The sequence below is a fragment of the Drosophila ficusphila genome, unplaced genomic scaffold (assembly GCF_018152265.1).
Source record: "Drosophila ficusphila isolate 14025-0441.05 unplaced genomic scaffold, ASM1815226v1 contig_636, whole genome shotgun sequence".
Classification (NCBI taxonomy): Eukaryota; Metazoa; Arthropoda; class Insecta; order Diptera; family Drosophilidae; genus Drosophila; species Drosophila ficusphila.
In genome coordinates, this window is record NW_025064569.1 from 218,428 (window position 1) to 229,441 (window position 11,014).

The window sequence follows — 11,014 nt, forward strand, 5'->3', positions numbered from 1 at the left end:
CATTTCCTGTTTTGCAAAGAGCTTTGCTTGCAGTTTTAAGGTTTGTTTATTCAGCTGTCAGAATCTTCTACAAGGCACATTCTTCCTGGCACAAAAACTAAACCCTAATTGATTATTAGAAAACAAAGAACAGTGCGAACTTAAAACCATAAAAATTAGCATACCAGAGAGCATGGCGAGCAATGAAGCTAATTGATTTTTCCCGCGGTGCGACTACTGCAGCAACAAAAATCGGTGGCGACCTATAAAAGCTGACCCGACTGGCGGAACCTTCAGTTCAGTCCGAGGACCATGAAATTCCTGACGGTATTCGCATTCGCCAGTGGTAAGTAGACCCCTCGAAGTGGCCAACGTCTGATAAGCTAAAAATAGTCGCCGTGTTTCTGTTAGTGGCCACGTTCGTGGTGCTCCACAGCGCCTACGGCTCTCCATTGCCGGAGCCGGCTCCCGGTCCGAGTCCTGCAGCCGATCCCAAGCCCGTAGCGGACCCGTCGGCCGATCCGGAACCTGTCGCCAGTCGGTCAGCCGATCCAGGTCCAAGTCCCAATCCCAGTCTGGACGCCAATCCCATCCCGCTGTCGGCAGCTTCACCGAGCGGACAGACGGGACCACAGGCCGCCGGGGGCGATGACAACTTCGTTGCCCTTTCCGCCAACGCGGAGCCAATGGGTCCAGCCCCAGAAGCTGCATCCCTGACAGCGGACGATCCCCGAGCTGGTCAGTAGGAGATCGTCTTTCAGTGCAGCACCAGCGGCAGCTTAATTTAACACTAGCCTGCACACCCACACACAAGGAGACACACACGCATATATCCTTATATCTGGTATATTATGTATTCCAACATCTAGCAAGGGCATTATTAAAATGGCAAAAGAAAACCACAGAAGGGTTTGAGATATCTTTAAAAACATGGGTTCTTAAGACATTTAAAGGCTATATCAGTTATTTATAAAGGAATGTGACAGGATCTTCTGCTAAGTGAAAAATGCGTTATCAAAGTTGGCAAGTATAGTAAACGTTCAGTTGAACTCAACCAGCTGTCAAACTGCTACGAGGTACTTTCTTCCCAAGTCCACTTCCCATTATAACTTCCGCCAAGAGTCCACTGGGCCATGGCGGTCCCATGACATCGACACCGGCCTGGGGAAAGACCACTGACCAAAAGACCTGCACACCAGCAGACCAGATCCGGCCGACCAGATTTGCGTTAAAAAAGTGCCACCGAGACTGCGAGAGAAAAAATCACTCACAAAGAGGAAGCGACAGCTCCAACGAGTTTTATGAATGAAGTCGGTGTAAGGTTAAGACAAACAAACGCCGCCGACCACAGAGCCCATGGCTTGGGTGCCAACCGGCATTGGAGGAAACAAAACCACACGAAAGCTCCATTGATCGGGGCATCGACGGTTAATCCATTTGTAGGGCATCATCACCAAGTTCATTCGTCGCATATATGTAAATAGGTTTATTTACATTTTCTTTGCCTCTTCCGACGATCGTAAATTTTACCTTTGAGTTGCGTCCGTTCTCAGTCGTTAAGGCAATGAACAATTTTGAGATATCAATTTACATGTTAACACAGCCGGAGTTTCTCAATGGGTGGATGACTGACAAATTGCCAAAGCTGGCTATGAATGAACGAACAGGCTAAGAAATTCATTGACAGCTTTTTCACCTTTATTACAACTTTTAACGTGTGTTTTAAAGGCCCAAGATGGCTTCTTTTAGATGTCTACGTGGGAATGGTTTGGTCTTCTCCTAGATTTTGCAAACATTTAAAATAAATCAAATGGGTGCTGCGTAGCGTAATCCATACTCAAAGACTTTACTTAAGCTGTTTGTTAAACTGTTGGTCCCAGTATGGGAAGTGCAATGCGTTTATGGAAATCGTACCATTTATGCTTTCCTTTAGCGACAAACATCAAAGATATCCCAACAACAACTAGGGTTGTACATACAAAATGTTAAGAGCTATTAATAATGACAAAGTTACAATTTAATACATTCAATTACTTATGAATATTGAGATCTTCATTGCCACCCCCCAGCAGCAATGGATATAGTTATACTAGCTATGTATTGAATACTGTTAAAAGCACTTTTGAAATTGGATGCAGCTAATATAATTTGCTAATTCGATCCCCTACTTAACATATTTAACTAAAAACCTCAAAGAAACCTATTTTTATCGTTACTCTGGGCACGCCTGTTTTTATTGTTAATTGCATAGAACATCAGAATGACGTTATTTTTAAAGTCGGTGAACATCAGAACTCAAAATCTACTAAACCGATCTTTTCCAAATTTTTAACACAAATTCTCCACATTGTAAATACGCAGGTAATCAGGAAGAGTTTTGTTTTTTATTTTTAATTTTTTTCAATTATTCAAAAATAAATTAACAACAATTTTTTGATCTTAAATCGCACCCAAATATATCGCAGACAAATAAAATTTAAAAAAACTCTTCCTGATTACGTCGAGAATTTCATGATCCTTACAGCGCATATCACATTTTTTTGAGATGAGCCGATGAGATTAACAGACACAGGCTTATTTCTAAATATTTTTTAATAATTTTTTTTTCTAATACTCTTCAAAAGTTGAACAATAACATGTAACTAAGCTCAATCAGCGAAAGAAATTAAAAAGAAAAACCATTCCCAATGACAGCAAAAGTAAGTGCACGCGCAGTTATTATTATGTAAATATTTTGGATCGACGATTCAGAACTGAAATTGTTTTCAAAAACGTTAACAACATTTTCCACACCCATTAAAATTTTTAATCTGAATTATGAAGTTACCTCAAGTTATATTTTAATATTTCAATAAAGCGATCAGATTTCGCCAATAAATTCAGCCGCAAAATCAATTGTGGCATGGGTTATGAAAAATTATAAAAAAAACAAATCAAAAAATATTTTCCTTTGCAACCAAATATGTGTCAAACAGAACACTAAAAGCGACGCAATTTTAACCCTTTATATGGCAATAACTCCGATTTTCTTGATTTTTTTTGTTTGGTAGATAAGTGAAAATAAAAAATACACTTCTTTTTATTTTTTTAATTTTTTTGGTTTTACATTATTTTTTTTTATGTGTAAAGCTATTTTAATGCATATCTGCAACAAGGCAAAATTGTTGTATTATAATGCAACAAACACAAAAACTCGAAAATATATAACTAAATATAATTTTTACCTGTTTATAAATATAAATTAAATTAACTATACATTTTTTTTTTGATATTTATATTTGGATGAGAAACTGCACAACCAGTTCAGATTTCCATATTTACCAAATTGGCGGGAAAAGTAATCATCTGTTGAGTATTGGACAGAATTCTGAGTGACTAACACTTGTTATATAAAAAACGAAAGTTTCTGAACTGCATCAAAAAGATTTCAGACAGTTTTGCAACGCCCGTTGAAAAATAAATGAATTTGAACGGTATGTTGCAGATATGCATCACGGCCATATAAAGGGTTAACCAACCGCCTTACATAATTATTAAGCAAAAGTAGAAAAGGAAAAACAATGGAAATAAGAAAGAATTAATTGGTATGAGAGGCAGCTGGTTACACATTAATTTATAATTATTTGGGCTTCCATCAAAGGGTTAATCAGAACAAGTGCCACTTGGTTTGAAGCCCAAACACAAAAATTCTGAAAATGAAATGTAAATGGAAATTGTATACTCTTTCATGAGCATACTTACATATGTACATAAATATGAACTGATGATGATATACTTATTTATTGTCAAACAAATATTTTTTAAAAACAACAGTATGCACATATTTGCAAAAACATAAAAACTTACGTCTAATTAAACAAAACGAATATGAAAAAATTATTATAAGTTTAAAAGGTAATAGCCGTTTCCTAAGAAAGAGTATGGAACATCTTATCGACTCATGTGGCGCGCATCTGAGAAACAGAAACAGAAGCCCAATTTTATTTTGTGGTCTGCTGACTTTTTGATAATTATTTTCGGGCAGAAACAAATTTGAAATGAATTTCCCTACTGTGCGGGTGCCGAAAGAGGCAAACGGCAATTTCTCCGGCGGAGGAATGGGTACAAAACCCGGACTCGAGACGAGAATTGCATAAACAGGCTCGGCAATTACATATCGACATTTACATACGCCTGTCGCCAGTCGCCCGCCTCATTAGAGCTAATCAAAATGAATGCTCTAATCAAAGTGGTTTGATTGCAAGCCATTTTCACTCACACTTTCAGGTTTTCACTTTCAATCTAATTGATTGAATCGAAAGAGGGGCGTGTGAAGAGACCCGATGCCGCAGAAAACTGCAAAACAACGAGCCAAGAAAATGAATGCGGTGAAATTAGAAAAACGTGAATCAGAAACCGCACACAGACAGGAAAAGCAGCCTGCCGGAGACAGGCGTGGGAGCCGAGTTAGAGAATTGGAAAATTGACAATCGATTGAATTTGCTCGGTTTCCCGCTCAAAAAACAATGGGATGCTCCGAACTGAGTGGAAGCTAGGAGTACACGTCTTATCGGAATTTCACGCTCGCGTGACTTGTGTGTTTTGCGATTGTTGAGACAATTAAAGTTTGCTCAGGTCAACTTGAGCAGAAGACCACGCACAATGCGAATATTTCGCCTCGTCGTCGACGACCTTAAATTAAACAATTAGCTGATTAACTCCCACATTTGTAGTCCCCCAACTACCGCCACTTACGGGTGCAAATGTACTAAGCTGTATTTAAACAATAGAAACTTGCCCAGGCACTTACACGTCCAGATGTTATGTTCCATGGTCTCCTTTTCCAAAATACCAATATATAGGAAATTTAGTTGGTTTTTCCGAGCCAATTTTTCAATTTTTGCATAATTACATGTGGCAGAGCTGTCGTTGTGATTTCAGTTCCTTTTGGAGTATGCTTGTAAATAACGAAAATGCTTCCATGTTCGAAAACAACAAACTTACTACAATGTTCATAATTATTTTTCTTTTCTTTCTTCGGTAATACCTATATGAGATCTACCCATCTACCCAAATCTTTGGTTTAAAATTGGTGGTGTCTTTTTTTATACTGCGTTTCAGTTTTACTAGAACTAGTTATCACTTTTAGTTTCGTTTAAGGTCGAAATCCGAAAACAGGCTATATGTGCTTCTCAAAATGTATCTTTAACCGCCTTTTTAATTCAGTTCCTGTGGTTTATTTGACAAAGGAAGTTGGTCTTATCTGAACGATAAGTAAATTAACGGCTCTGTGTTGGGTGGCTAGAATTGTTTATGTCTTCAAGACTTTATTTATTATTAGCTCATGATAATTGTGTGCCATTTCGAAAAGGAAGAGAATATGTGAAACGATGTGCTCAGGAAAAACCGATATAAATCAAATTTTATCGCTCATTTCATCGGAAGGGCTGCAGCTAAGTAAACACATTGTGCTTGTGAGGTCGGTAAACATTATAACTTGGCACTGATAACAAACACAATTAATTAAAGACACACATTTCTGTTTAGCAGTGAAATCAGAGCTCTTTTGCTTTTGGGTTTAGAACAACTTTTTTATTTATGATTCGATTTTTTAAATTAATCTGTTTTCTAATATTGACATCGAAAAAGCTTTATAAAAGCTTTATTACATTTAATTTTTTAACGATTAAGTGTTTGAATTTTTGTCATAGTAAAAGCTCTGTAGCCAATTTTGTTGTGTGTAACAGTCAAATATAGTTTTTTTAAGTTTCTTCAAATCAATCAATACTTTAGATTTAATACAAATTACACCTACTTATACCAACAACGAAGGGGGTTGAAAAAGTGATTAAAATGAATTCAAGCTGATCGGCACCATTTCTTGTGTAGAGCTTTTGCAATCAGCTCAAATGAGTTATAAATTGAAAGCCACTGTGCCGTTTAGGTATTGTTAAATCAACATTAGTTACATATATGCGAAGCAATTTGACTAATATCTGTCGTACGTACCGATTTTTTAAAAGAAGGCTGTGATAATATTATGTAACTCATCAAAAAACAAGAAAGGAAGCTAGCTTCGGCAAGCCGAAGCTTATATACCCTTGCAGTCATCAAATATGTCAAACAAAATTCATAAAGGCTAGCAACATCAAATCTATGGCGATTTTTATATTATTTTTATATTTTTCATATGACAGCTATATGATATAGTCGTCCGATTTTGATGAAATTTAATTTGTAACTCAAGAGTCATTAGAAACCTCTATATTCCAAAAATCATGATTGTCTGATGAAATACAACGATGTTATAATTTTTTTCCGTTATTTCTATATAGATTTTTCGATCTTTCCTATGGCAGCTATATGATATAGTAGGGGAGAGTGGGGCATTGTCGTCACTTTTTTTTCAATTGCGAAATTTGTTGATAAAATAACTAATTTTTATCATGTAATATACATGGTTGGATTCGGAAAAGATCTGGCTATAAAATGCAGTAAGTATTTCGGACATCCTCTCATTTGTTTATTAATACGAAACTGTTATCTGAAAGAAGGCAAAATTGGAAAATTGAAAAATCGTGGGGCAAAGTCGTCACCCCCCTGGGGCAAAGTCGTCACATAGAATAATGAATGCAAATATAGGTACCCATGTGCACAAAACTATTTCAACTTGTCAAACACACATTTATTGATATTCATACATATAACAAGAAAGGAAGCTAGCTTCGGCAAGCCGAAGCTTATATACCCTTGCAGTCATCAAACATATCGAACAAAATACATAAAGGCTAACAACATCGAAGCTATGACGACTTTTCTATTAATATTCCATATTTTCGACTATTGTTCATATGGCAGCTATATGATATAGTCGTCCGATTTTGATGAAATTTTTTTCTTGGTTCAAGGGTAGTTCATAAAGTCGATGTTGTAAAAATCATGCTCGTGGAATAAAAAACAACAACGTTATGATTATTTTGCCATTATTTCTATATATATTTTTTGATCTTTCCTATGGCAGCTATATGATAGGGTTATTCGATTTTGATAAAATTTAATCCGAAATTTAATAACCGTTAGAAAACGCCATCTTGAAGAATTCAAGTCGATCTGATCAAAAACAACGGCGTAATAATTTTTATCCTTTATTTTTTTTGACCTCTTGTATGGGAGCTATCCGATATAGTCGGCCGATCCGGCTCGTTCCGACTTATATACTGCGTGCAATAACTACACATCTTTTGGGAAAGTTTCAGCAAGATAGCTTTAAAACTGAGAGACTAGTTTAGGCAGAAACGGACAGGAGGACAGACGGACAGACAGACAGACGGACAGACGGACAGACGGACAGACGGACAGACGGACAGACGTACAGACGTATTTCGATTCTACTCGTGATGCTGATCAAGAATATATATACTTTATGGGGTCTGAGGTGTCTCCTTCACTGCGTTGCAAACTTCTGGCCAAAATTATAATACCCTTTGCTCTGCAAGGGTATAAAAAAGTGGAACACTATACCTATTTTTTGCAAAAATTTGACACATTCAGATCTAAGTGAAGGATAGAAAGCAAAAATCAGAATTTCTTAAAGATTTTTCTTTGGGCGACCTCTTTTTTAAAATTTTATTTTTGTTTGAAGAACATTTTGGAGAAATTATATTTTATATTTAATACTTTACATAAACAATCACAAAACAATAATAAATTGATACGAGTTTGTATTTCAGTCTGAGATAATACAGTGACGACTTTGCCCCACCCGTTGAGTGACGACAATGCCCCACGCGACATTTTTTGATAAAAACATGAATAACAAATCGAAACTCGAATCAGCTGTTACACAACCTACCATCTCGTGTTCGCCAAACATTTCTCAACAATAATAACTTACCTTTATACTTCTTTGATCGAAAATGTACTTGGAAGAAAAACAGTTCTGCGCCGGAGAAAAATTACTTTTGAGGCTCCGAAACACTTTCTGATGAATAAATAATTATACATAACCCATAATTCTACCAAACTCCGTCGGTAATGTAGGAATAGTGCAATACACTTACGCTAAAAAAATTGGGTTGGTAGCCCTTTTATTTTTTAAAATAATAGCGAGTGACGACTTTGCCCCACTGACGACATTACCCCACTCTCCCCTACTCCGATTTTTATGAAACTTTTTTCTCATTATAAGGGTTATTAAAAAACTTGATGTTCAAAAAATCTTGCTCGTGCGATAAAAAACAACGATGTTATCAATTTATTTCCATTAAATCTATATAAATTTTCGATCGCTCCTATGACAGCTATATGATAGTGTTATCCGATTTTGATAAAATTTAATCCGAAATTCAATAACAGTTAGAAAACGCCATCTTGAAGAATTCAACTCGATCTGATCAAAAACAACGGCGTTAGAATTTTTCATTTCATTCCCTCGTATGGGAGCTATCCGATATAGTCGGCCGATCCGGCTCGTTCCGACTTATATACTGCGTGCAATAACTACACACCTTTTGCGAAAGTTATATCAAGATAGCTTTAAAACTGAGAGACTAGTTTACATAGAAACAGACAGATGGACAGACAGACAGACGGACAGACGGACAGACGTATTCCGACTCTGCTCGTGATGCTGATCAAGAATATATATACTTTATGGGGTCTGAGGTGTCTCCTTCACTGCGTTGCAAACTTCTGACTGAAGTTATAATACCCTTTTGCTCTGCAAGGGTATAATAATATCTACCGCTCTCTCCTTGTGGCCCCGAAAAATGGCACTTAAAAAAATTTTTTTTTTTGAGAAAACGGTTAAAACTACAAGGCTGAAATTTGTTTCTGGATTTACAAACAACTTTATTTTTAGAAAAAAATTTGATATTGACAAAAATCAAAAAAGGGTGGTTCTAAGATAAACGTGTGCTCCATGTAAAGACCTGTAATTCATGTAATTTTTCAAATTTTTATCTGAAATTTTTTAGTAAATTTTTGGAAAATATATCTATACGATAAGCCAAAAAAAATATTCGATTTTTCCCCACAAGGTGAGAATCTGCCTTAAAATCAAAACTGCAAGCAGACAAAAAGCAGTAAAAGTAGTCTGGTCCCATAAATGTTTCTCAATAAAATAAAATTAAAATGATAAACAGTTGTGAATTGATTCTTAGATTGGTATTATCATTTATACATGTATATAAAAAAAAATCGAAAAAAATGGCACCTTTCGTGTTTCGTTTAGAAAACCACTTAAGTTCAACAAAATAACACAGTCATTTAATAGGGAGTTCCATGAATCAGCTTACCTTACGCTATCTTGATTTGTAAACACAATTATGAAAAGAACTTGAAGTGAAAGAAGTCCAGAGAGGATGACAGTATATGAGTTATGTGGGCTAAGCGATGAACATCCTTATTTGGGATACTTTGACGCCTTTTCGCTTGACCTGGCAAAGGCGAGGACACCTGGCGACGATATGGCCAAGACGTCGACGGAAGTCCTGCCGTCCTGCCGTCCTGCCGTCCTTCGGCCAAAGCCCCTGTTCATGTCTCGGCACCAACTGCTGATGCCACCTGTTCGGGTCCTCAAGCTGTCCCCTTCCAGCTGCTGAAAGTTTCGTTTTTTATTTGCTCGGGCTTAAATAAGGTAGTCTGTCTTGTTGCTGTTTTTTTAACAGCTAAGCCGCTCGTGGCATTTGCCACTTGGGCAGACGCCGCAATCGGAAGTTCTTGTTTATGATATGGACACCGAAGCCATCGCCCGCTGATATCATCTCCCAAGCTGCTGGAGGTTGATTTATGGCCACCAGTTCATCTGTTTTCGATAAGGCTAAGTGGCGTTTAGTCCACAGATCGAAAGCTCTTCGGTCTGATTAAATAGAGAGATCGAACTAATTAGAAAGTCAATCATTTCGGTTCATCTTAAGCGGCTTTAAAATGCCTTCACTTGGTGGAAGCCCATGCCCTCTAAAACAAATCGTTTGGGCGCAGAATTCTATCTCGGTTGCCCTCAACTTGATATATTGTACGAATAGCAGCTCTAGCCTCTTTCTGCCTCTTCTCGCTTTTATTTATGGTTTTTAGCTACTATTTATAGGAAATGTGCCCGGCCCGCAAAAAGTTGGTAACGAAGGGGAAGTCGGCATCCCCACTTGACAGACCTGGCAGCCATCCGGAGCAGATGCAGTTGCAGATGCAGATCCGGACTCAAATTCAGATTCAGAGCCAGCCGCCACCGAGACCAACACAAGTTTGTTTCGGGCCAGCTTCAACATTTTTGTTTACAATTGGAGCACGTCTGTTTTGGCTGCGGCAGCTGTTGACCATTGGCCATTAACTTGCAGCCGGCCAAGCTGAGTCTGCAATTACGACTCCATACGCGTACAGGCTGTACCACTTGTGCTGAACCTCACAAGTTTCATTTGATTTAAAATCCCATTTAAGAAATATTTAAACAGAATTTGCTTACAACATAAAAGCAACAGTTTCAGGAACTTTTAATTTAAGTCCCTTGCATTTGACGAAAAAGAGCAAACGAGTTGAATATTTTCCATTAGGGTTTTCAGCGTTCCATCACACACAGGTTTGTTGGTTTCACTGTATTTGGGCTGAACAAACACTGTGTGTGTGCACGGCGCACCGACTTCTGTAACTGGAGCACACCGTCGCAACGTCTTCGTCTTCATCTCGTGCATGTTGCGCCGCACAGTGACCAGCAAAATATGTTTTGGAAATACATAAATTAATTATAAACAGATCATATATACTGCACAGTTCAGATCCTCTTTAAATCCACCAGTAATCTTAACTCGTATAAATTACATCAGAATGCATTAGGTTTTCTATCGGTATAGAGGTTTGTTTGTTAATAACTGTTTATAACTATTAGCATCCGATATTGCAAAAATCAATGGTACAATAAATCAATTTCTAAATCAAATGGCACTTTGTTGAGGATTAAGGAAAAATAAATATTTTTACTTGAGAAACCTGGGAAAAGCTGGGGATGGTTGCTTGGCCACTGTGCGATGCCCACTTTTTGCTACCGACCAACCTGCAACAGAAA

At 37.4% G+C, this 11,014-nt stretch overlaps 1 protein-coding gene and 1 long non-coding RNA gene across 3 annotated transcripts; one reads left to right on the forward strand and one right to left on the reverse strand.

Annotated features, from left to right (window-relative positions):
- Positions 1-256: 256 nt before the first annotated feature.
- Positions 257-883, forward strand: LOC108088108 (protein TsetseEP). The gene is made up of 2 exons (XM_017185759.1): positions 257-325; positions 391-883. Exons 1-2 carry the CDS (start codon positions 292-294, stop codon positions 723-725), a joined length of 369 nt encoding a protein of 122 aa, XP_017041248.1. The 5' UTR covers positions 257-291; the 3' UTR covers positions 726-883.
- Positions 884-1,655: 772 nt separating this feature from the next.
- LOC108088112 lies at positions 1,656-2,059 on the reverse strand. Of its 2 annotated transcripts, XR_001771207.1 has the most exons (3): positions 2,014-2,059; positions 1,830-1,942; positions 1,656-1,758 (listed from the first exon to the last, which is right to left on the reverse strand). It is a non-coding gene; the product is annotated as an uncharacterized LOC108088112 (long non-coding RNA). The 2 variants fall into 2 exon arrangements; XR_001771206.1 differs by having other exon boundaries at positions 1,656-1,942.
- Positions 2,060-11,014: the final 8,955 nt, after the last annotated feature.

Excerpts from the sequence above, each read along its gene's own strand:
- LOC108088108 (XM_017185759.1), top strand. The coding sequence starts at position 292 with ATGAAATTCCTGACGGTATTCGCATTCGCCAGTG. Across the intron at positions 326-390 it reads GGTATTCGCATTCGCCAGTG|TGGCCACGTTCGTGGTGCTC; the intron begins GTAAGTAGACCC and ends TGTTTCTGTTAG.